This window comes from Asterias amurensis, chromosome 18, assembly GCF_032118995.1.
Source record: "Asterias amurensis chromosome 18, ASM3211899v1".
Classification (NCBI taxonomy): Eukaryota; Metazoa; Echinodermata; class Asteroidea; order Forcipulatida; family Asteriidae; genus Asterias; species Asterias amurensis.
Window position 1 is genome coordinate 15640601 of NC_092665.1, and position 27384 is coordinate 15667984.

General features: G+C 37.9%; 1 protein-coding gene across 4 annotated transcripts in view; it reads left to right on the plus strand.

The window, feature by feature from the left end:
- The window catches only part of LOC139950409 (uncharacterized), a 182436-nt gene that overhangs the window by 32093 nt on the left and 122959 nt on the right, over positions 1 to 27384 (plus strand). For all 4 annotated transcript variants that reach the window (XM_071949065.1, XM_071949068.1, XM_071949066.1 and 1 more), the window contains one exon: positions 14045 to 14083. In XM_071949065.1, coding sequence (XP_071805166.1) covers positions 14045 to 14083 — 39 coding nt within the window. The remainder of the gene's footprint in view (positions 1 to 14044; positions 14084 to 27384) is intronic.

The following is a 27384-nucleotide window of genomic DNA, read 5'->3' on the forward strand; positions in this document are numbered from 1 at the left end:
GTTTAAAGACTAAATTTTATTTATTTGTTATTTACACTTACGTAAAGTAAAAAACAGCTCAGCATATAAGCTAAACTCCATTGATGCTCAGTCAAACCACTTAACGTAGTTTACAACATTACAAAAGTGGACAACCAAACAATAAAAACTCTGAGGGGAAAATTCACATCTCTAAGTTTATTTTGTTGCCACATCTGTTTGGTTGGATTGTTACTTCAAATCATACTTACCCATAGTCAATTACATAGTGTCACAATCTTTGTCATGTCTCCTGACTTCAACAACAATTCTGAATACTGATTTTAATTGTACCAAAAAGAGGCCAGACTGTTTTTTTCAATTCAACCATTTTGTTAACATTGATAAGAAAACAGGTACAACAGCTGGATCAGAAAAAAGGGCAAAATGTATCAAATCGACTACTTAATTAATTTAGTTTTGAGTGAAAATTCCTCGGAATTCAAACTAATATCTAGATAAGCTTGGTCTCTTTAAGCGCTGTACAAGTCCGAGGTTACTCTATGAACATGGAAGGTCACTCAACAGACTTCGCTGTTCTACGGGGGAGACGTTGAAGGTTGTGTTATTTTTACTCCACACACAGCAATGGCTAGTGATTTGTGTCATTGAAACCAGATCTTTATATTACATATTCAGATTAGAAGTCATAAAATGTTTGTTGTTGCTTGCAAGGTCTGTTTTTTTTATCCTTTAGATTGCAGGAAAAATTATTATACAAATTTACTATGAAAGTACTAGATTGATATCCGCCAGCAATTTTTAGATTTTTGTTGCAAATTTCCATTAAGTTGTTTGAATTTTCAACTTATCAGTGAAAATATTGATCATCCTCTCCTGTAAGTTTTAAGATTTTAAGAGATAATTTTTATTCTGTGTATATTTTATGTTGTAAATGTTGTGGTTTTGAATGTCTTTAATTATTTATTTATTTATTATTATTTTTTTTTCAAGGGGGGGATCATGTAAGTTCAATATACATTTTTCCCAATTGCAATTTTCCTTCTTAAATCGGGTTAATATGCTTATGATTCATAAATCCAATTACTCAGATTATAAAACCATAAAGCAAGACAATAATTCATTCATTAAATTATCCGTCTGACAGATTCCATTTGTTACCTCTTTGGGGAACAAGAGCAATCTTAAGACGTCCACCCTCCACCGTACATCCCTTCCCCCCTTGAGTCAAAATGGTCTCATCCTAAGCAGTTTGTGCATGGTTGCATGAAGACTAGATTCTTCTTCACTTGAGTAGCCGAGCAAAGGAGGAGGAAAAACTAAAGTCTGAGGAGTTGGATTGGCGGTCGTTTTCAATTGATAGGATGTGATCATCTACCGAGATTGCTGTTCGTCCATCATCAGTGGTGTTGTAATTATACATTTGTTGTAACTTCTGTTTATTTGCAATGCTATCTAATGTCCCTGCTTCTCATCAATGGCCAAGTGTTCTGTGGTAATCGCTGTTGAAGCCGATGAGCTCAGATCAACACCTACCAAGTGTCGGCAACCATCGCGGTGGTTCTGTAGCTATTTGCCAATTGTCGGTTTGTTAACCCATGGAGGTAGTAAACCGGATGTGAGAATTTGTTTTCTTCTGTGGTTTGTGGCCACAACATGGAGGAAGATGAAAATTTTGCAGCATCTCTACAAAGTCTTGTAATCGCTGGGGTTTTATCATCACTCCTGCTTGTTTACGTGAACATTTTGTGTTGGAAACCAGATGTGAAAGTGGTTTGCTTATCAAGTAGGATTCCAGAATTTGTAAGATCTGTGGAAAAGTTTTTGCTGGATGAGAGCCAAGTCTTGTTATTTGTGTGGTTTTATCGTTTAAACTTTGCTGTGATTTTTTCTCTAGATCTGGATGGCGTACCAAAAGTGGATTTCTGAAATATTTGTCAAATCAATCATTTGAGTGAAGATCATTACTAGCAAGTCTTGTAGGTTTCTCTTATTGTGCCGTCTGTTTTGTCTTGTCCCCTGTATGCAACACAGCAATCTGCTTGCAGGAAACAACAGGAGGTCTGACTAATTGCCTTTCAGCCTCAGTTTCATTAGATATCTACACAGATCTCTGACTGTGGATTTATTCTTGAAGTTAAACCACTAAACTATCGTAATTTGTTTCATTGGATGAGTACCGCTGTTATATTTTGGTCAGGAATTTATATTTTGAAAGTTTGTCGCATCAGCGCAAAAAGTTGTATAGCAATTATAAACAAATTTGTTTCTCGCACGAAAATGCTCACTGCGAAAATCTCTCTGCGAAAATTTCTCTGCGCGTAGTTTGTGTGTGTGTACATTTGGGCTATTGTAAGTGAGATGCAATATGTTTTGATAATGTTAAACTCACGCCAATGGTACCTAAACTCACTCAAGTCATGCCGATTTTCCTGATATACTGCTTTGCAGCGCATTGTTACCATGGAAAAAATAACGTGCTTTATAAATGCTTGTATAAATACAACCTTTTTTGCACCAACTTCTATATAATGTGAACATATGGCTTACATTTTCCTGCAAAATTACAGTAATTCCTGTCACGTACCTGTACTGGGGTTTGTGGTGATTTGAACATCTGTCTGTAAGAAAAAGATCTTTCCTCTTGAGGAATGTTAACAGTAAACTCCTTGTTGTTAAAGACTTGTTGGATTTGGGAAGGTGGGGATTAAATGATCCATAGCATCTTATTGGATTATCACATGTTTTTTTGCAAAGTTGAAGACCTCACTGGTTGAGTTTTGACAAGCAGACAGCTACATGTAGGTTTGTGGTGAGTGTATTACCACAATATGATTAGTTGGGCAGATGTTTGTAATTCTTTAAGTTTATTTTATTTTATTTTTTTCCCGATTTTAAAGGGCCTTTACAATTTATTCTTAATTTAAATATTGTTAACAAAAAAAAACCATTACGATTTTTTTTTAGTATAAAGCTTGTATACAGGATTGCATAAATTTTCCACAAATTTGATTTTGAGACCTCAGATTTAGAATTTGAGGTCTCGAAATCAAGCATCTGAAAGCACACAACTCCGTTGGACAAGTGTTTTTTTTCGTTCATCATTATCTCGCAACTTCGATAACCGATTGAGCTCAAATTTTCACATGTTGGTTGTTTTGTCATATGTTGAGATACAGCAAGTGAGAAGACTGGTCTTTGACACTTTACAATTTATTCTTAATTTAAATATTGTTAACAAAAAAAAACCATTACGATTTTTTTTTAGTATAAAGCTTGTATACAGGATTGCATAAATTTCCACAAATTTGATTTTGAGACCTCAGATTTAGAATTTGAGGTCTCGAAATCAAGCATCTGAAAGCACACAACTCCGTTGGACAAGTGTTTTTTTTCGTTCATCATTATCTCGCAACTTCGATAACCGATTGAGCTCAAATTTTCACATGTTGGTTGTTTTGTCATATGTGAGAAGACTGGTCTTTGACACTTACCAATAGTGTCCACTGCCTTTAACTTTTTCAGTGTCAAGGACGAACTTGTATCTATTTTATGTATTCCGAAAGCGCCAGTACGATTGCTCCTTACATTCAAGTATGCATGCATCATCACAAGACATTTTCATATATTTCATCTCTTAGTCTTATCCACATCTTGCATTGCATCATTCTCTGGCTTAGTTACAGCTGGTATAAGCATGGACTACATCTCAGAGACTGAAGTACAGTTTATGGTCATGAGATGAGTAGGTACATGTGGTCCGGTGACCTCAGCTGCACAACATTACACGCCCATCATCCTGTCTTCACTCCAATCTTAAACTGACTCCAAGAAATGCATTGTTGAATTTCTGTTTTCTTAATGAGTTCCAGCACCCAAAAAGAAGAGGAGCGACAATGTGGCTTCTCATACTTAATGGACCATGTATACAAATCTGGTCGTCACATGATAACGAGATAATGCAGGATTATGTGTATGTTTCCCTCCATCCTACAGTCTAGATTTTTTTTGAGAGGAATACTAAGTCCTACCTTCAGATTCTCTGTGTTACTTATCACATTTAATAATTTTAATTTTTGTAGCCCCTTACCACCAAGAGTGGACTTTAGCCATGTTTTGGGCCAACTTGCATGACAAAACTATATTTTTAAAAATGCCAAACTCAGGCCTTGTTTGGTAATGGTGAGAAGCAGCACAAAAGGAAAGATAATCCATACATCAGCTATGATATCAATGTCAATGTGATGTCTTCAAAGTTTAATACAAGATTGGTAGAGTTGACAAAATAATTGCTGACAAGTTTGACTCCAACATCTTTGTTTTGTTTTTGTTTTGTCTTGTTTGTTGTTGGTTTTTACTGCGCATTGAACACCCAGCAGGGTGGGTACGTGCGCATTACAAATCTTATTATTATTAATTATTATTATTTATTACTGTTGGCCTTGTTAGGTAGTGAGTTTGTAGGGCCCAATTCCTTGGGCAAACAAGTGTAACATTTGATACCTGCAGTGGCTTAATGTGCTTCTGGTATAAAAAGGAAACTATCAGTTTTGCTAATGATCCAAACGTTTTGGAATGTTTTGATCTTCCTGGATAACAAGCTGAAATAACCATGGTTGTAGATGACTGTGGAGAGATTTGTGATCTCATCACATTAGAGAAGGAAGAGGGGGGGGGGGGGGCACAAAGATAGATCAAGATGCATCAATCCATCCGGTCATGCATGGAAGATGATTCACATTTCAAGAATTGAAGATGCCCTGTCGGCAACGAGGAATTTCTTTGGTACAAAACAGAAAGAAGAAGATGAATGACATAGACAATTAGTATTGAAATGAGTAGCAGTAGTCCTGAAGTGGATAATCAGGGCATCCGGGGTGGATCAAGTTTCCTCGTCGGTCATCACATCTGTTCAGTCACTGACAGACGAATCTTGGGTATCTCCTTAAGAAAAGAGGGGAGGATGGTTCATTGATTGGGAGGATGGGTAATGGATGAGAACAGCGTCTTATCTGAAGGAGGAACAGCTGAGCAATTTGTATTGCTCATTAGGAGGAAGATTGTAACAAGATTGCTTTTGAAACACATCAATTCATTTCAATTCTACCAGAAAAAAGAAAAGAAAAAAAAAAAAATGACAAGAAGTTTCATCACACGCACAACAGCATCTCACACTTAAAAAAAGTATTCAACCATTACGTAGGTTTAAGGCGTTGGGCAAAATTCTTATTTGGTGTTGAGTAACCCGGGCCAAGTTCTATTCTCAGAAGTTTCTTTGTTGATTTGTTTATTATTTTACTTTATTTAATCTCAAAATGTTACTTTCCCAACAATATGATAATGTGTTTTGTATAGCAATAATCTACGTTAAGCTAAAGTATTTGAAGAAGCAGAATTGCGCTCAATATATTTTGGACCAACTTGGTCCTGTATGTTGGAAGAAGTTGGAGACTTGCCCAGTCAATTCTAACAGTGTACTTTTTCTAATAAATTCGGTCATTGAGTCATTTGTCATAATGTTGTTTCCAAGGACCAAAGAAGTATGGATTTTCTGAATCTAGTGCTTTTCATTTCAGTTATATTGATGAGATTTGAAGGTCTGTCCCAATGACTGTGACTCAAATAAGTGTTGTGTTTACTCAACCGTTTTCAGATGTATTGCTCATTAATATCAAAGTGCATTGGCTCATGGGAAAACTATTTCCCGAGTAACTTGACCCCTTCTTCAGAATCTTATGAAATATATCTGATCTAAGATACCAATAGCTTTGTTGAGTAGCTGACCATCTGCCACCCTTCTTTATTGCTCCATGTCAGTGGGAATTATTCTTGCAATGTCTTTGGTTCAGTCTCGGACATTCCTTGTGTTTATGGTTTTAGAATCATAAGTAAAGGGTATGGACGTGGTATGTGATGGTAGAATCTTGGGTCAGTAGTTATGACAGGCTGGTTGCTTCCTTGACTTTTCTTCAATGTCACCTTTTGCTGCAATTTTTTGTGGATATTTTGTGTAAATGTTGTTTGACAAGAAAGCGTGTTAGCTTAGACACGCCCAAGCATAACAAAATTACACTTTCCAGAATAAGGTAATCAACTCATTTTATTTTTGTGCTTTAAGAGTTTTGTAGTTTTGGGAACAAGCAAACTTATCTTGACAACAAAATATGTTGACGAAATCTTCATTCTTGTAGCTCTATGACAAAATTTTAAGGACATTATGAAAGTTCCTTCTTGTCAATCACAAGAAAATTAAAACTACTGAACAAATATTCTGGCTAAGCAAAAATAAGTATTAGGAAACTGGTCACACCCCTATTCACATGGTGTATTGCCTAGTAATCTGTTATTAACTGCGCAGGGCCCAATTTTATTAAGCAGAAAATACTCCTTAGCAAATTTCTTTGCTGAGCAAATAATGAATGGGAACCAGTCACAGCAAAGCAAACTTAATGTAATTTTGGCTGGTAAACCTTTTCTGCTAAGCATTTTTTGTTTGTTGCTTATCAAATTTTGTATGCTTAAAGGCTTTATGAATTTAGGCCAAGAAAGTTTCTTTGCTTCGGATCTCTGCAACAATATGACCCTTGTTTGTCTTCCTGTATACTTGACTCTGATTGGTTGAGAGGTCCCTTTATACAGGGAGCTGGAATAATGAAACTTCTTTGAGTCGGACCATCCAGGGGGAAACTCCACAGGGAAATCAGTCCGCCACTTCAGCAGACATTCTCCATCAAGATGATTAACCCATGGCCTGGTTCTGACGAACCTCAGTACGCCTCCACAACGAAAGAGCATCGATGTTCGTTTTTTGTGGAACGTTGGTCAAAGGCAGGCACTCTCTTCATGGCCAAGGGCGCTTGGGTACGTGTTACACAACTCAACAGTGACGTTATTTTTCCTGGCTTCCTGGATTTTTATTGTTTGCATTTGACCGAGGATCCATGGTGATGTATTGATTACTTATTGATGACAGGAAAGAAATCTGCGGAAGGTTGACCATGTAGCGAGTCTTGTAAACCAGGTCATGCTCTTGCCGGAGACGAGAGAGGATTATTTTATGGGATGGTGGATGATATGTTGTCATGACGGACTTGAACTCTTTGTAGTCGTCTTGAGTTTTTGGTCGTATCTGATAATTCTTCTTGGGGGGGGGGGGGGAGATTTGGGGATGGGGAAGAGAAAATTTCATATCGTTCTGACATGGGACCAATTTGATGGATCTGGTTACTGGGTAATTCTGTGCTTAGGGTCAATGTACTTTGTAATGTGAAGTGCAGATTCCAAATGAAGAAAAATCTTGTATTTTACTTTTTCTTTAATGATTTCCCTGGTGAAAAAAGAAAAGGAAAAAATTGATTAAAACAAATGTTTTACATGAAAAAAGGCAAATAGGTTAAATGATTATCAAGTTGATCCTGGACTGATCCCAAGTGGAGTGGACCTTATATTTTGCATTTTGTTCGTAGATTTCCAAGGTGAACGTCAAAGTAAAAATAAATAATAATATAAATTGATAAAAGAAAATGTTTACACAGACAATTAGTTTTAAAGGTTTCACCGTCGATAGATAAAAAAAACCCTCAAATGTCAACAAATTACTGTCAAATTAATATACTGATACTATCATTTAAAAAAAAAAAGACAAACAAGTCTAGTAGATAAAAAGACTATATGAACTGTAAACATATTTTAGTGATTTCAACATCATGGAAATTTATGTTGACTGTTGATCTTTGCTCAATTTCATAGAGCTACTTTAGCAGAAACACTGCTGATGTAAAAAAAATTCTAAGCAGAAATAAACAGGATACCAGCAAAAAAAAGTACACGTTTCATGGTGGATGATAACCTTAATCTGGCAAGCAATATGTTGATGTGCTTAGCTTTTTTTTTTATTCAAGCTTAAGCGGCTCAGAAATTAAGAGGCTTCAGTGCTTCACAATGGGGCTCAACACTTTGTTCATATCATTTTGATGTCACTGCGTATGTTAATAAGGTGCTATGTCCAGGCCAATCAAGTGTCACCTCTAGGTTTTTTTTTGTGGCAGGGTGCAATAAACAGCTTACTTTCCTGTAGCCCTCACCTTCCATTGCCTATCAGTCACAGACTTCTCTTTCATGAGGTGTTAATTAATTTGTTGTGGCTTGGTGTTCAGGTGTAGCTAGCTGTGTCTTTCCTCAATGGCTTGTTCTGGAGCACTGCAATAGTGGAGCCTTGGATCTTACAACTTAGGTTCTTTACTGTTGCTGTGTATAGGAGCTGTTGTGTTTGGCAATACTTGGTAGGGGCACAGGGTTTGTGCTGTATGGTAGACCATTCCTGCTTTAGATTGGACAAGGTACTGAGTACACTACACTACATCATTCTTTAAAGAGTTTATAAATTCTGATCTGTTCACTCTTTTCAATAACGGTGCTTCAAAGTTCAGACGAATTATCAACTTCTGTAGGTTTTCTTTTAGTCAGAAACTGAACAGTGAAACTACAGTCTGAGTTGTTCAGTTATTCATTACTAAGAGTATAAATTGATGAAATTTAAAGAAACTTTTTTTCTCATCATAAAATCTTGGTTGAATACTCTACTTGTGATTGATTACATCAATATTACATTGAATTCATTTTTTGTTTCATGGAACCAAAAAATAAATTGTCAAAAAGTGTACCTTGCCCGATCTGTAATTGTACTCATTGTACTTTAGCTTTGACTGCACAGCTGCCACTCTGTGGTGCATCAAGCATTTAGCCTATGGAAGTAACTGGATATACTGCGTGGCCGTGTAGACATCCTAGTTTGGTCTTCCGACTTCAATAAGATGTCAGTTTATTAGGAGCAGACAACAACGAGAGACACTCTACAGATTTCCATTTGCGAATGTACTTGAAACTGACTGGTGACAATTTGCAGTAACTTTGGCCGATAGCCTGTTAAGGTCAACCTTCAACGGTGTTGTGAGGATTTGTTTCACCCATTGTGGGATTTAAAGCAGACACCGGATGTTCTTGCTAGTATAAACTGCTTAAGACTATAGATTTACAGCGGTTTTCTTCTCCTGAGGGATAATCTTCTTAGACCGAATTGTCCACTGATCCCTTGGGATTGATTGCTCTTCCTAAGAAGTGAGATTTAAGTCAAGGATGAGGCGGTTGGAAAGAACCCTCTCACTGTAAGTATTGCAAACATTTTCTTTTGTGTAATTTAAGTGTGTTTTCAAACATTATTGACAATGAGATTTATTTCAAATAATCTGGATAGGATGTGTAGTCTGAAAAGTTTAGTTTTGAGTTCCAATATTATGCCTGTGACCTTGCAGGATTTAAATGACTCTAATAATACAATTACTGTCATCTCAAACTTAATTTGCTCAGCTTAAAATGTTGATTATATGGCCTACTAATGTTAGTAACACATGATTGGTGGTCAAATTAACATGTGGAAAATTTCAGGTTTTATCTTTCATAACTTTTCAAAATGATTTCCCCCTGTGTTTGCAACCTTCCAAATCAAATGTAAATTCTTGTTGTGATGGAAATTTCACGGAGATACTAAGAGACCATAGAATAAGAAAAACATGAAATAGAAACAGCATTATTGATAAAATAGAACAGCAAGCTCAGTTTATAAGCAATATTAAAGAGCGACCAATGGAAACATTCAATATTTTTCAGAATTTGAAATTCGGGTTTGGCTCCCTTTTTTTTTCATCCCCTTGAAGTTTCACAGGATGATCATGTCTGTCAACACATTACTAGTTGCTGCTAATAAGGGTTGTTATCTACTCCACCAATATGCTGAGAAGTCCCACCTTAGGCCAAATAAAACAAAAAAACATGTCTAGCGTCTTCCCTTTTTGAAAAAAGGGAAGGAGGGGGACAAACAGCTGGGCTATCTTTAAAAAAAAAAATGTTGGTAAGATCCTTAAAATATATCTTTTTTTTTCTGTAAAAAAAATAATAATCATTTAAAAAACAAAAAGAAAACAGAAAATTGGAGGTGGTTTCTAAAAAGGAAGCGGGCAGGAACGCTAAACTTGTTTTAATTTTTTGATTTGCCTTTACAATATACATCCTTTACATGAGGTTAAATTAGTAAATGTTGCTTCCTGGTTGTTAGTGAATCTGTTTATAATATTTCAAGGATTGTTCCAAGGGTGCGTGGTTGTCCATTGATGGGGGAGAGCGATAGGGGTAGGGTGTTGAAGCTGGCGCAAACAGATTTGCGTCCGCGCGTGTAGAGCCCTGTTCACACTACGGATCCATCTCAAATTTATTTCCCCTTTTACACACCTTCTGCCAAGTCTTGTCACTTAAGTATTTTATCTTTGATGTATTTGTATATCATGACTGAGAGCCCCAAATGATAAGCTGTGCTGGATGGGTCACCCTCGTTAAAAAATGTCTTCAATTTTTTTGTTGGTAAAATCGCATTGTAGGTTTTTTCTTTTCTTTTTCACCTCCGACCCTCCTGAAACTGTATTCATGTTATCATTTATTATTACTCTCTAGCCAAATCCCAGGGCAATGAACCCCAGAAAATTTCTGTGGAATTTTAGCCCCACAGCAAACCTAAGAACAAAGTTACCAATCTTAATTGTTCTGAATGTTATTTGGCTTATTATTTACTAAAATAACCCATTGCTGAAAATAGGCATAACTGGCATCAATACTCTTTCTTTAAATCAGCCCCCCCCCCTGCAATTTTTTTTCTCTCCAAAGTTTGACAAGATTTCCATGATTTATTACTCATTTCCCCAGGGCAAAGGAAGTAGAACTTGTTGACAAAAGTTCTTATCTACGAAGGAGAGTTCATTTATTCAAGTTTCCAATCTGTAACCTTGGCGATACAGCTATTCAACAAAACCTTTAACCAGTGTATAATTCAATCAAGCCAACTCTTTTTCAATTCCAACAAACAAAAGCATCAACCAAGTAATGCAAGGCTTCAAACGAAGCATATTGGAAGACAATTTCTCCACCTAATTCCCTCTACTTTAATCCTTTTAAACAAGATAAATGCACGTTTTTTTATATTGATTTAAGCTTGTAAGCCAAAATGCAACAATAAGCTGCCTGTTTGATTTTACAGTCCAGACAATTTCAGCGAATAAAACCACGAAGCAGTTGATGCATCACCTAATAGAATTAACCCTTTTTTTCTTTCCTAAAATGTTTTTTCTGGAGCAAAGCTCTTGTTCTCTTTTAAGATGGAGACAGTTTCTACTTAAGGAAAGCACTTCATCAAATTAAAGCAGCTTATTTAAATAAATGGCTGTTGTGTGCTTAACAAATTGGATTAAGAGTTGTTTGTGCAGAAATGTTTTGCCTTTTTTTACAAACTATTATAATGGCTTTAACCAATTAGCTTTCATTTTGAAAAACTTCTTTGCTTGAATAAACTACCATGTACTTCTTATTTCTTCATGGTATAGTCCCAATTTCATAGAGCTGCTTAGAGAATATTGCTTAACATATTCCCGCTAAGCAGAAATGAGCAGGATACCAGTCACAAATTGTACATGTGACACGTTAGTTTGACTGGTAACCTTATTGTGTTAAGCATAATTTGTGTTGTGCTTAGCTTCTTTTTGTGCTTAGGAAACTGGGCCCTGTAATTAGTACTTCAGTCAGACATGACAATGTTATCAGTAGTGCTAGAGATCCATGTAAACTTTGTTCTATCATATTTACCCTGTGTGTAGTTAGGTGTACGTGTAAAATGCCCCGTTAATTATGTGGAAATTGCATACAAATATCTCTTGGATTTACCCTAAAGTCCTGTCACAGCATTTGCTTCATGTAAGTATTCCGCATTGCAGGGAAAGGTTTCCCTCAAAAATTTTCCACAGCACATTTTTTAGACTGATCACATTTTGTGCACGCTGAATGCTAATATTGAGGAGCAATTTGGGAAATTCGAGTAGCAAGATACACTTTGGTATGCTATACCATGGAAATCGTTCACTGCATTTAGTTTGTCTCAGGACATTGATCTGCTGAAATGTTGTGCAGTTTTTGAAAAGGATTTGTTTGTGAAGTGGACTGGATGCTCTTGCCATTTCGAAAACGACGCATCAGGCCTGAACTTGAGGACATTTTTACCGGCATGGGGCAAGATCGCTTGATGTTACCATACTTTAGATTGAAGTTAAAATTAAAATAAAGAAGCTGTTTTTTTTTTTTACTATCTAGTATTGTAAAGGAAGGGGACTGGTCGATGCCCTGTTCCAGTTTTTTATACTATTCTTATTTCCCAATGGTTGACGTGCATTATGCAGACTTTTCAATAATAAAATAATCCAATGTTTATGAACAAGTTAAGGGTGTATGGGATTTGAGGCATTGCATCCTGCAGCCGATGTCACGAAACTTTACGCAACTGCGTAAGTCCACTTGCGCAGCGTTTATTGCGTAAGTTGCACCATAAATGTTGCGCAAGTAGACTTACACAGTTGCGTAAAGCTTCGCGAAATCGGCTGCTGGTTAGGTATCAATATACATTTGGTTAAGGGTGTTTTTTTTATCATCAATCGCAAACACATTTTGTATCAATGTACGCTTTCACCAACCTCTATTGCATCCCTGTTTTTTTCTTTTCTTTCTCAAACAAAATGACGAATACGAAATAAAAACACTGCCGTTGGCGCTGGCTATATTACACAATAACCTTCAATACAAAAAGCCCCCTATATATTGCATACAGTCGATATTGTGTACCTACTCTTTCATGACAAGCAAAACAAAATTTTAATTTCAAAAGAACCTTTGAAAACCAACAATGCTTGACATTTTGCCAAACACCCACATTCGATAAAATATCAGCAAAATACGGACACACCCTCTGTTGGGAGTGATCTGTGCCAACAGTATAAGCGAACCCATGAAGCGTAAGGCTATACCATTATTATATAAGGGATGCGAGTAAGTGTTATAGAAAGCTGTAGCAGGAAATAACTGGTAAAAAAACATATATAAATGTTATAATGATTTGCATGACTGAGGCAAAACTAGGATGGATGTGTACACATATCCAAAGGGGTTCAGTGTTTAAAAAAGCGCAGCATCAGAGTGCATTGGATATATGTAATACACACCTGTTTCTGCACTTTTTTATCTGCACGTTTTGAACAGCTAACAAAGTGTCTGGAGTTGATTTTTAGTGGGTGTGTGCGGGAAATTTCTGTGTAGTGCCAGAAAGTTGATACTTTGCTCGGTGGTGGTATTGTCTGATGAATACTGAAAGATGAACAAACGCTCCAACTCGTTGTGGTGGGTATTCTTTAATAAATCATCAAAATGCTCAAATTCACCTCACATCATCGCCGACAAAAAACTCTTTGTTGCACCATGATGGGACTCGGATTTCTGATGAGCTACTGTGTATCAGATGCGGACCATATATTTTTATGCTTTTTGAAACCAAAGTCGGGCAGAAAGGAGCCATGTGTGATGTCACTGCAAGGGGTCTTCAGACCATTACCATACCACCATCTTGGTCATATTCCTTGTATCCAATACCAGTAATGGATGCTAATATTCATTGTACAAAAAGGAACCGGACTATTTCTCCCTACAGCCTCAGTTTGGTTACATCGATATGAATAGGAGAAAATCAAGATGGCCGCAATATGATGGAGATTTATAGGTGGTACCTCTCAGCCATTGTGTGTGATCTCAGTGCAAAGGGTCTAGGTGCACCTCCTGTTTAAGTCTAGGCTTGGGACTTTGTTCTTTGGGATACAGTAAAGTTGGGGCCATGCACTGCAAAGTCATAACTTATCAAACTAAAACATATCAAACTAAAATCCACACTTTTAGTCTGAACTTTCCTGATTGAATGGCAACATCTTTCAAGAACAGAAACTCTTCGTTCTTTAGCATGAAGACAGCTTTATAAAGAAATGGCCTTTGTAGGCCGAGTCGGAAGAAGTGGCCTGTTTGTTCAGGCTTTTCTACTGATGAGTCTTGGCCACACTTATGTGTCAATTGTATCCAATCTAAACGGACATTTGATCAAATCCTTGAATATTAAATTTCATCGGGTCATTGTTTTTGCTTTTCTTTTGCCCAGGTGTGAGCAGTCGCTGTCGCTCAAGTACTATCTCCAGAGGTAAGTGATTCCTTTTTATTTTGTTAAATTAACTTTTTCTCCAAAGTAATTTTCTGAGAACAACCTCTGACAAAATATGGCAGAGAGAAAGTATCTGAGACATTTGGTTTTGTTTTTGTTTTATATATTTAAAAAAACTCTTAGACGGTCCAGTTTGGATCGAAAGCTAAGGCCATTTACCCTTCTTATTATACTTTAAAAAAATCTTCCGATATTATTTCCTCTGTGATTGTCAGGGTTCTCACAATGCACAAGTAACATATCGGGATGATACACCAGGAGAGTTTTCCCAGGGATGAACGAGAAAGTGCGATTAGGTCATCCAAATTCTTGGAAATCCACAGGAAATTGTGTCTAATGTAAAAAGGGCTTTGGTTTAGAATATTTTGCCCATGGAAATAGAACGTGACCCCGTTCCCAAGTGGGATTCTTTTTCTTCTTCATTTTTTATTTCAAAAAAAATTCTATCCTGTTGTAATCTCCGCTTGACTTGGACTCCTTTAGTGTGTTTTCTTCCTTGGACTTGTCATCTTCAAACCCCCTAAGGAGGTACAAATTGTACCATTAAGGGAATAACCCTGATGACCATGGTGTAGGGAAACAGTGCCTCCTTGAAGTAACAACTGTTTGTTACGTATCGCTGACTTAAGTTTCCCCGGCAGCTGTGACTAGAATATCGATCCGAACTAGAAACGTGGCCCGGGGTTTGCGAGAAGAATCTTAATTGCTTGGTTTTGTTGCGGACCGTAGTGGAAAACCGTTTCCCCGGTTTCTCTAACCTTCTCCTGTCAGAAACAGTGATACGATGATGGTATTCGGGATCGATGGTCAACGCATACTCTGGAATCGCTGAAACCATTTTTGTTTTTTGGAATGAGATGAGATGAAGTTTAGGATGCACTTTCCGGTCGTTAGTGGTCACCGGTAATGATGTAAAGAAAGGAATCCTGATGGTTATTTATCAATTAATCAATGGATAGTAATAGTTATGAGGTCAAGCCGATGGTCATTCATTGCTCACATACATGTACAGAGCTGCAAGCTCTCCCTGATTCTGCAGAAGGTTCCCTGAACAATAAACCAATTTTTGCATGTTCTGATGATCAAATTCAATTCGATGGTCAGTCAATGCTCATTACAGAGCTGCCAGCTCTTCCTGATTCTGCGGAGGGTTCCCAACAAATAAACCAATCTTTCAATCTGATGAGCAAATTCTAAAATCTCTCTAATTGAAGAAACTTTTTCCATAATATGTTCATGGGAATTTGACATATCTCCCTGATTGTTGTTCAAAATCTCCCTGATAGCAAGTTGAAAAGGCGTTAGCTCTGCACATAGCAATGTAAAGTAAGTTCTCAAAAAAGATAGGATTTAAAGGCAGTGGACACTATTGGTAATTACTCAAAATAGTTTTTAGCATAAAAACTTACTTGGTAACAAGCAATGGGGAGCTGTTGATAGTATAAAACATTGTGAGAAACGGCTCCCTCTGAAGTAACGTAGTGTTCGAGAAAGAAGTAATTTTCCACTAATTTGATTTTGAGACCTCAGATTTAGAATTTGAGGTCCCGAAATCAAGCATCTAAAAGCACACAACCTCGTGTGACAAAGGTGTTTTTTCTTTCATTAATATCTCGCAACTTCGACGACCAATTGTGCTGAAATTTTCACAGGTTTGTTATTTAATGCATATGTTGAGATACACCAAGTTAGAAGACTGGTCTTTGTCAATAACCAATAGTGTCCAGTGTCTTTAAGCAATTTTTTAGAATGAGAAAGAGATTGTTTAGTGTTTGTTATTAGGAAGGTGATTTTGCATTGATAGGTGCAGTGATAAGGCGCGATAGAAAAATCTATTTTTGTTTACCTTGACTACAGAATATTTTATAATAAATAATAAATGGCATAATGTTAAACTCGTCAATCCCCTTAAAACTTGTTTCCTATTCTGCACTGGTTCATCCACCATGGAGGAAGGCATTCTACTATAAAAAAATATTAGGAGAGCTTGTTGTAAAGTTTCTCCCAAGATGGAAAAACTATTTGAAGTTAATCTCCCTTCTGCAATGACACTGACCTCCTTCTCACTTTTTGGCACACGTGTTCTCCGGGCTGTAATGTGTATCTTGGGATATAAATCATTCTCTTGATAACTAAACGTTTTTTTTTCATTATTAGAAAGAGATCTCTATCATTGCTCTGTGCCACTTCGGCACAACGTAAACTACAGACACGAATTGCCCGTCGGCCTCAGGGGGAATATTTTGTGGTCTGATGATTTCTAGTTCGTGATTCGAGTAATCATGCTAGGCTCTTGTGTGCGGTCAGTCAACTGGAAAGACCTTTATTGGTTTGTTTTGTTACTGATTATGAAGTCACCTGTTAGCCAGCCCAAATAAATTAAGGATGATGTAATCGCAAACTTTTTGGGTTCACCATTTGGAAGAAGTTTGGTTGGAAGAAGAAGTTTCCTGGTGTGCAAGTTTGTATGAAGGCATACGAAGGTGTAAGCGTTTTGTTAAAGTAGCGCACCAGGCTTTATTATTGAACTGTGCATTTGACTTACCCATATTTCATAAATGTAACAACAGCCCTATAAGTTTTTCAAATGAAAGTGTAAATGGCCTTGCCCTTTCCAAGGTAAATGACAGGCCTACATTCTGAAAGATCCAACCCAATTACCTGCAAAACGTTTTGATATTTTTATATATAATTTTTTTCATCTTTTTTTCTCAATTATTTGCTTCATGTTTTTTTGAGGCACTTTAAGAAAGTTTAGGAGGATAACTGTTACACCTAATAATTCATAAAAGATGTCTTCAAGACGTAGAAGATTGGTCCATGTGGAAAAGAAAGTAGACAAGACTTGTGCCGAATGAGTCTTTACCATTAATCTTGCATAGCGCCCTCTCTTGATCCTTTCAGATTGTCTAGCACTACTCGGTCTGCTCTCAGGCCTAGGGACAAGAAGTTCGTCTGATTTGTTTAGACGGTATACTGTGTACACAAATCAGCAGCTACGCTCACCTATTGGGACTCGTTAGTAGAACATTATTGATGGAGATTGTTGGAGGGGATATGTAGTTTGTTAAGTGTGTGAGATTACTTTGAAGTACGAGTTTGGGATTTTTAATCTGATTGATGCAGACAACAATACCCTTTACAAGTGGCTCCAACTTAAACCTGACCTGTATAAAGTCACAGGAAATCTTTGATAATTTACTTATAAGAGTTGCTGACCACAAATCCTTGGCAATAGTTTCTTCGGCGACGCCCCGATGTCCTCCAAGAGGGTGTGACTGTCTTCTCATGTCGCTCATTGTATAATGTATGTTTGTAGTCGCTATTCTGGTGCAAGGATGTCATCAGTAACCCATTGTCCAGGTCAGACAAGTTCAACGTGTGGTCATTAACTCCCAATGATTTCACCATCAGACCAGCGGTCTACTCTATCAAATCGAATTACTCAACTGCCTCCAGTATTAAAGACAACGACTTCCCGCGGGAACTACCAGTATTCATTGATGGCTTTTACAGCACTAACCTTGAGTTGTGTTGCTTTTTTAGAATTTGAGTTTAGCAGTTTGGTTTGGTGAGGTTTCAGTTCAGTTTAGTTTATTTAATTGGATCATGAATGTATTAGATATGATAAATTTGTGTTTGTGTTCCCCTAGGTGCATTTTCCAATGCGACTATCTTTACTAACAATATTCATTGATGGCTTTTACAGCAATAACCTTGATTTGTGTTCCCTTTTCAGAATTTGAGTTTAGCTGTTTAGTTTGGTGGGGTTTCTCTTCAGTTTAGTTGATTTAATTTGACTATGAGTGTATTGGGTTTGATGTCAGTAGCAAACAGTTTAACTTGTTGTTTTCGTCGGGTGGATTTTCCATTTGATTGTATTTTTTTTTACAATATCGTTGTCCGATTGGAGCCGTTTTTATTGAGTGTTTTATAGCATATAGATCATGTTGGACCATGAACGTACTAGGTACATGTATGATGTCAGTAGTGTTGTTCCTTTGGTCCATTTGTGACTATTTATTTACAATAATAATATCATTGTCTGATTTGAACGATTTCAATCAAGTTTGTTTTGGTAAACAACATTTAAAACAACATGTAATTGTCTTAAAAGGTGTGAAGTGGTAAATTTAATGACAAGTTGTTGACAAGACACTGTCCCTGCAACCTGTTATGACCTTTGCTAAAAAGGTCAAAGACCTGACTCGAAGACAAAGTTTGGCTAAGATTTAAGACCTACTTCTGTTTGACCGTTCAACTGCTGGCATGGTTTGGAATGATAAACACTATGCCAGCCTGAAATATGATATCATGTTATGAACTTATCTACACAACTACATAGTGAATTCTTCACTGTCTAACCATTCAATCATCCACACTGTGTTTTTTGAATCATAGAAACTATTCCAGCCGGCAACTTGATAGCATGATGTGAATGCTACACAGTGTACAGTCGACCTGTCTCACCTTTCAATATCATCTACTGCGATTGATATTCAATAATAGATACACTCTGACACTAAGGCTGTAATGAGATATCATTTTGTGAATGTAATATATCCAGTTTGTACTGTAAACAGCTTTGTGGTTATCGGGTACACTAGTTTCATTTGGTGATTGGTCTTTACTATTTGGGAAATGTTACCACAGAATAACATATTTATAAAGTTGTCGTAAATACCAGTATAATTTCGAGCTTGAACTAAAGAAAATTTGACTAGAGCATCACTAGTGATCGCCGGATCAGTTTGCAGATGCTCTACCAACTGAGCTCTAAATTTATTTGTTGGTAGTCTTAGTCTACCTATTTGTCCATATCTTTGTTCGAGGGTGCCAGTCAAAAGCTGTAGTTGTTGGCTGCTATGTAGCCAGAGATCACACCCAAGTTTGTGATACAACCTGGGAAGCAGCAGCAGAGGGATCACCTTCAGGGGATGCAACTTTTTATTTCAAACATCAAGTAATAAACCACAAGGATTAATGACTGGATAAATAACAATTTTGTACATCAATTGTTATCTTTTAAGTTGAAAAAAATAGGAGGTACACTTACAACTTTTCAAAATTGGTTTAGATGTCGACAGACCTTGATATGGCAATCTGAGTGATTTGAGCCCTCTGTTGACGATTGTTGTCCATTCAGTGTTATTACCTGTACGCTCAAATGGCGATCTGCCGCAGGGAAGAGATACGAGCGAAAATCAATAGTATTTGATTGAGCAAGCAGAGTCGTGTGTGTCACTGCAGTTGCTTTCGCTGCGATGAACACTAGAGACTTGCTGAGGTTTATTTCCTGTAGAGGAATCTACTCTAATGGTAGCTGCGAAGCTGGAAACCTTTCTTGTAATGGCATTTTGTAATACGGGTCTTTTTACCATGGCTTGCTTGTCGTGTTTAATGTTAAAGGAGCAGTCCGGGTTTGAAATTAGACAACTGGGAAATGAGTAAAACAATTAGTTTGGATATTGCAAGTCAAAAACTGAATTTTTGAAAACAGTGATTTTTTTCCCGGTTTTGCCACTTTTTTTCTTGTGACTTGATTGATGACTGATTGAGCTGAAACTTTCACAGGTTTGTTATTACATGGTGTTTTGGATAACATCAAGTGTGGATACTGGTCTTTGAAAATTAATAATTGGGAGACACATGTGCTTTTAAGTTCACCTCTTTGTCAATTCCTCGAACACAGCTACTTGATTTAGATGCAGTAATTAATTCATTCATTCATTCATTAAACTAATTAATGAGGTAAGGTTTTAATTAAACTGTATGTATTATGTCAACATTGCCCACCAGATGTAACCTTTTATGTTGTTTTGTCGTCACAAAAATCAAAGCGAACAGTAATTTTATTCATCTGTACACTTCTCTGACGTATCTAGGGGTTTGGTCTACGTAGGTTGAAATCTACCTCTGATGTATGTTCGATGCATACTTAAACAAAACCAAAGGAGTTTTTCATTAGGCTATCCTAGCAAATTGCGGATTTTCTCACTGACGTCAACCCGTCGAAAGAGAAAGTTCTATCTCAAAACTGGGTCATTAACATTCCTGGTCATTTTCCTGTTAGTTCGTTTCTTTACTTTTGACGGGAACGGTGAGACTGTGCCAAGGTGGCTTTCATGAACCGATACGGAATTAAGCCTCGCAGCAAAACAGAAAAAAAGACCTTCTTACCGTTATCCTGATTTCCTGCGAGCTGTGCTCGCCTTCTGCCGTCGTGACGGGTTGCAACTTTGCCCTGATTGTATATTGCTTTTGCTGTCGTGCGCCGTCTACACGTATGTGACTGCCATAATCAAGAGAGCCTATCCACACAAAAAAAGAAACAGAATAATGGGGAAAGATTTCAGGGCGACAATTACAGAAAGATCAATTGAGGCTATTAGAGCCCAAAGACCGAGGCCGTTGATATTTTATTTCTATCTCTCTCTCTCTCTTTGTCTCGGGTGGGAACCCCGCTCTGAGGGTTTCCTCTCCGCCGGGTTCTTAGTCTCTCAATAAATATCCCTGTGGATTTTTTTGATTTGGTTTTTAACTCACCATTGGCAGTTGGGAGACAAAAAAAAAGAGAGAAAGAAAAGACTTGCGGTTATGACCCAGATCTGGTGGCGATGAAAAACAAGTTGGGTGTCCGTTTGACGTTTTTTAATTAGTGCTGTCTTCCCCCCCCCCTTCTGTCTTGCTGATATTCTGCACGGTGAAAGAGGTTAAGGTTTTTGACGATTGACAGTGACACCCCCGAGGTCCCTCGAACAAACTGAAAGCCAAAGTTTACTGAGCGTGTGTGTTCTTGAAAAGGGCATGGGTTATAAAGCCAGGTTCAGATGGCGGATTATCAAATATAGGGGGAATTCCCATACAGGGCTGGTTAACTGGGGCCCTGTTGGAAACCATGGCTTGGCCACTGTAAGTTGTTTTGAGAAAGTGCAGTGTTGGTAATGGACTTCACTCAGTGGACAGAACCTCAGCAGTAGCCAAAGTTTGAGCTGTGGTTTTGAAAAATGGCAAATGGATACAATGAGTCGAACCCAGTTCACACTTCATAGACAATTTCCAATAAGCAAAACCCCAGGGAATTCCTGGAGAGGTTGTTTGAAGAATAGAGTCTGACCTCCTTTTAGAAAGCAAGTTATCGTCACTGGTTGTTGAGCAGTAAACTCAGAGAATCCGACCGAAATAGCCTGGGCCCAATTTCATAGAGATGCTAAGCACAAAAATTTGCTAAGCATGAAATTTCTCCCTTGATAAAAACAGGATTACCAACCAAATTTCCACGTGATTCTCAGGATAAGCAAACAACAGCTGAATACCAGTAACAAACAATATGCAAAACATAGAAATTTGGTTGGTAATCCTGTTTTTATCAAGGAAGAAATGTCATGCTAAGCAAATTTGTGTGCTTAGCAGCTCTATGAAATTGGGCTCAGCTCTATTGTGGCATCAGTTCTCCCAAGCCAACACACCTTGTTGATAATTAAGGCACTGGTGGGCTAACAAGGTTAAGGTGTCAATCTCTAACTTCATTCCTTCCATATTAGTCAGGTTTGAATTCATTACAGCCATCATCAGTGACTTGGTTGTCACTTTCTCCTGTCAGAATTCCCCAAGAGACTTTATCGCAGTAAGACTACTTCTGTTTGGGTCTGACCAATATCATCCAGATAGATAAATGGTTTTTGATCTTTCGCCTGCCAGTGGGGTCTTTCACCAGGGATGAGAAACTTAAGACCTTTATCTGAATTCAGACTTTTCTACATGTATATGCCTGCCCTGTGAAAAAAAGTAATTGATATTTTCTCAATGTATAAAAAAACCTATTCTTTTATCTGCTTCTTTTGTGGTGAGGATACTGTTTCCAAAATTTCATTGAAATCTAAGTCCAGGGATTATGTCATCAAGGTACCTCCTAAAATGTAGACGATGGTTTCAGACATTTTAGTAAGCGATGACTCACCCCTCTTTCACACGAGGCAATTTGTATACAAGCTTATACTCTACAAACAGATTTTTGAAATTCGCACCTTCCGTTTACCCAGTGTGTAAAGAAAAGCCTCTATCTAACGATTTTACCCCAATTCCCCTACCTATGTCGTCATACTCCGACGGTCCTCGAATACCAAATCATATATCCCGTCAATCGACTTTGCGTATGCGGCGACAGGCTGGCATCGGAAGTGCATTAACTCTGACTCAAGCAGGATGATGGATTAGCTGAAAACATCAATACATCTTCTTCAGTTTCTTCCCCATCCCCCTTCTTCTTTCTTAATGTGGACGATGCTGGGGGTTCCTCCTGCTTTACTTGCCTCACCGGTAGCTAGAAGCACTTGTCTTCTTGGCTATTGATTCTTGCTATGCGTGGGTCAGGGTCATTTGCCCTAGTTATTGTAAGAGACAATCGCCGCTATCTCAGATTGCTTGAAACATCTGACGTGCTGAAATAGTGTTTTTGTCTGAGGGATTGTGTGTACTATTCTAAACCTGTGTACTTTTCTAAACCTGTGTCACTATTTAGTATTTACTATTTACAATTTTTCTGTTTTTAACCGAAAATCTGATTGTGTTTTTAATTTTTTTTATAATGTAGATCAATTTTCTTTTAAAGTGAACAAATCATACAGAATGCCCTAGATTGCAAAGTAGGGCTTTTCAAACCAAAGATAAATGTATGTAAGCATGCTACGCGCTCACAGGCTTCTGCGCTCGAAGAGTTTTTATGCCCTCAAGTTTTCACGCTTTGCACTCACAGTTCAGGGTTTTTTGAACAGCCTATCACATTGCTGTTTTAAAATCAAACGGGGTGTTTTTACAGCATCATTTTTGAGGCAACCGCTTCGCTCATTGTTGAGATACTTTTCTTAGAAACTTAAGTTCCAAGGAGAATGAGCAGTTTCCAGGAACCATTGTGAAAAATTCCCACACTTTATTCACACCCACTCTTTAAAAAAATCGTCACCCTTTTAAAACGGCAGAGAGAAAAAAAGAGTAAATTGTGTTGCCATAGAAACCATTCTCCATGACAGGTGATTCTCTTCGTCCGAGGATCTCTTCTTTCCATCCCGTCCGTTTCTTTTCATCCCGTACAATCTATTTAGTTGCCTACTGTATCGGGTTGCGCGGAAATATCTCCCGAGTTTAGCCTTTTAACCTTATTGATGGCAAATACTTCTTCTCTGTTTGCCCTTCTCATTGAGGGACTCTGGCAGACGATTCTATCGAACGAGAAGCTTGACTTTCAGAAAAAATTAACTTTGTATGCTCAGATGAATCGAATACTGAATAATCGTGAGTATCTGCAGTGATTTTCTTCTATCGAAAATGCTCATTGATAGGACAGGAACTAAAAATTTCATTTTGTTTTCTATTGATTTTTGGCCCTTTTCTGATCTCTGTGTGTTTCTTATTTTGTGTTCGTCCGAACACCGATGTTTGTTAAAAACTTTACTCAGTACTTCCCCGCGTCCTGTGATGAAAAATTTTACTTGGTTTCATGTTACTCTCACTTCGTATTTTGTGAGAAATAATTCTGTCCATTGGAATTTCCTATGTTGTTTTATAAAAAAATCACACACATCTATTTCGGGACAAGATGCACCTTTCCAGACTTCGGCGTTGATCCAAGCGGATCTGTGCCTGAATGCCATACAGATGAGGTTTATCTCCATGCTTTGTGAATCCATCTTAAGAAATCCAGCCGCATCCGGGAGCCATCCAAGATGCTCCTTCTATTTGCTCCTCGTGTGTACAGATGGTTACAGGTGCACTTTTTTATTAGCTCCCTGGGGGTTTGTATCGTCTTCGTATCTTTCTTCCCTCCTCCTCCTCCTTGGGTGGACTACTAAAAGTGCCAGGCCATCCAATCATCCACTCTTAAAGGTACTGGACACGTTTGGTATATTGTCAAAGACCAGTATTCTCAATTGGTGTATCTCAACATATGCATCATTAACAAACCTGTGAAAATTTGTTGATTTGTCATCGAATACGCAAAGTGAACTATTAAAGAAAAAACACCCTTGTTGCATTACTTTGTGTGCTTTCAGATGCATTAAAAAGGCTTCAGCTGAAGTATTTTATTATTTGAGTGAGAAATTGCCTCTTTCTCAAAAACTACGTTACTTCAGAGGGAGCCGTTTCTCACAATGTTGTATAGCATCAACAGCTCTCCATTTCTCGTTACCAAGTAAGTTTTTATGGTAACAATTATTTTGAGTAATTACCAACAGTGTCCAGGGCCTTTAAAGCTGATCGGGGTGACACATACGACTGCACTCCTTAGTTTCTTCTTTTGAAGTATTGACCCCTTGGATTTTGGAGAAGGAGACATCGATGATTCGCTGACTACTGTTTCTTTAACAAGCCAATGTCCCGTTGATTGTTTTTTAAGAATTCAAAGGCTGATTTTACGTTTCTTACAAATCTAATGTCGGGAGAAAACAGAGTCAGCCTTACTAAGATTTGTAAGCCCTCAAATATTCTAATATAGACAGATTTGAGAGCCCAAGAAAAGGTGAAGTGTAAAAAGTTGGCCAATTTTGACTTGGGGTTGTTGTTTTCAAACTTGAGGTATTTCGGAGTTTGGATAAATGGTGCTTTGTCTAGAGATTTAGGGACATCTGTCAAGATTGAAGCTTGGATGGTTGGAAAATAACACAGTTTCTATCCATATATCTATTTTCCCTCATGGTTTTTTGTGTATTTCCATTGGTTAAAAAAGTACACATGCCCCAGGCCGCAACATCACAGAGAACTAATATCATTACTTCCCATATCAGACTCATCTCCAAGCATTCTTGTGGTCACAGAACAACAAGCTGAGCCAGTGAGAGCCATTCCTCGCCAATATTACCCGTATTGTGTGTCACTAGCGTGCCCATCACCCCCAGTATCGAGAATCAATATCAAGTCAAAAGATTAGGGCATGATGTTTACCTTCAGACTCTGAATGGCCCACCCGATGAAGCGAACCAAAATGCACTTGAATATCCGACGGGGTTCAGTGAGAACTGGACACTAGGAGCACCTCCACCTCGTCATCGCTCAGTGAGGTTCGCTCTTAAAGACCAGCTGCTGTTTAGAATTCCAAATGTGAGAGGTTTTTTGAGGATGAATTGGACATCTTCGCTCGTCTTCGTGGTTGTTTGGATTTGGATGTGACAGTTGGAAGATTTGGATGGTTTAATAATACGACAGGGCGAAGCATTGCATCTGGAAAGAGTTTGAAAGGAAATTTAGTTGAATTGGATTCATTGAGGTAAGCTGGTCCTACTTGAGAGGAAGGCGTAGGAGTTAGATTAAGGAGATAGTCTTAAAATGTTGTCCAATCTGTTTACCGCACAATTTGTTGGGATTGTCCTATTTACCTCTTTATAACAGGAACAGCAAAGCAAAGAAACACAGTGCAGAAATGAGATTCTGGGCTTTTTATAAGCAAAACCTAGTTTTGAATTTTTGAAAATGAAATAGTAGACTATTAACACCTGGTGGATGAAATGTTGTGGATGAAATGGGTCAAAGCATCAGGCAGATCTGAAGAAAACTTTTTCTGAACTTTGAGTTTAAGAAAAATTGATACTGAAAGAACTGTTGGGACTGTTTGTCAGTAGGACCAATGTTTAATAATTAAGGTAATGTTTCATAATTTAGATCTCAAAAAAGTAATAATCCAAAATGTACTCACCTTTTTCTGGTAAGCGAAATAGCTTTATGCTTAGGAATTTGTTAAACTCAAGTGGCTTTTTCTCCCATTACCATATTTTTACCTTGTTAGTTCTGTGCAAATCTGTAAGTATAAATATTGTTAATTTGGCCAACTTTGTGCACAGCCTTTAAAATTGCAAAAACTAGTTAAAAGCCTGACGCTTCGACCCTAGCAGAGCCTTTCACGAAGGCTAACAAAAGTTGGTTCAATTGAAAAATCAATTGGAAGATTACAAAGACCGCCTTAGCGGTGCCAAGTGATGCATTTCACATCTTAACCCATCCATATTGATTCCTCGAATAGATGGAATTTTGATCTTCTATTGTCCGATTCCATTGTTCTGCCACATTCCATCCCCAGGACATCCGATTGTTTGTTCCTTAGCAGGTCAGTTATTGTCTGGAGAGGAAACATTTTGGGGGGTTCCTCATTGTGACGAGGTCTAGCCCTCTCATTGTCCGAGATGACAGCGTCAAAGGAGAGATAATCTGTGACATCAATGGAGCCATGGGTCCCTGTTTGGTTTAGAATTATCAACACAGAATCCCTGAAGAATAGATACAGTGCTAGATGCGATGCCTTGCCTATTGTCTGTATTGTTTCCATGTGCTTGTAACAGTTCTTAATGATATTTGGGTTGGTGGGTTGGGGGGGGGGGTGGGGAGGGTGGCTAGGTGTGTGGGTTTATTTACACCTTAAGCCCGTTTCACACGAGCTTTCTAAACCATGGTCGTTGGGAACGAAATCACATTCCCGTTATATAATCACAAATTTGCGTCGTGTGAAATGAATCCGAGTGATGAAATCGCCAGGGACCCGCGTAATAAACAACCGGGACCAAGACCTCCTCCAAAAAATCGCAACCCTGTTTAGAATCGCCGGATCACTCGTGTGAAACGACACACAGTAGATTACAAAGGTCCTCGGTGATCGCACAACGATCATGCATGCACAAACCATGGGGTTTCTTTACGCACAAACTTTTAAGCAGTACACGTCATTACCTGATGGAGAAAGTTCGTATATTCCACATCCAACAAAATGGTGTCGGCAGCACAAATTGAAAATTAGTTTATTTTATGCTTTCCTCAAAGTCAAAGTTTGTTTCTATGACCAAGAAGCTTCCGATCAAGAAAGCCTTGAATCTGGCCTTTCCGCTTGCAATTTCAAATAAAATGCTTTCGGATACATTCATCTTTGGAGTCGGGACGCTGAGAAATCGTTTATTTGTTATCATTTTGTCAATTTCTTTGATATCCAAACGGCTTGACGTTGCAAAACATGTAACGACTACCCAGTGTCATTTTGATTGCATCAAAAACGGGAAAGAAAATCTGTAAACACACGTGTGCAGATAGACTTGACAGTCAGTCCTTTTGATGTTCAACGAAAGCATACACATCGCGCGCACTGCACATACAAAACACAAGTAGGACTTTTCCTTACTCTATTACAGGAGGTAGTAAGAATTTGGTTGTGATCAATCGCTGTACAATTGAAGTACATGTATTTCGCCGCAAATTCTCCACACATGCATACTCTGCCGACGTCAACATCTAGCAAGGGTTGAATC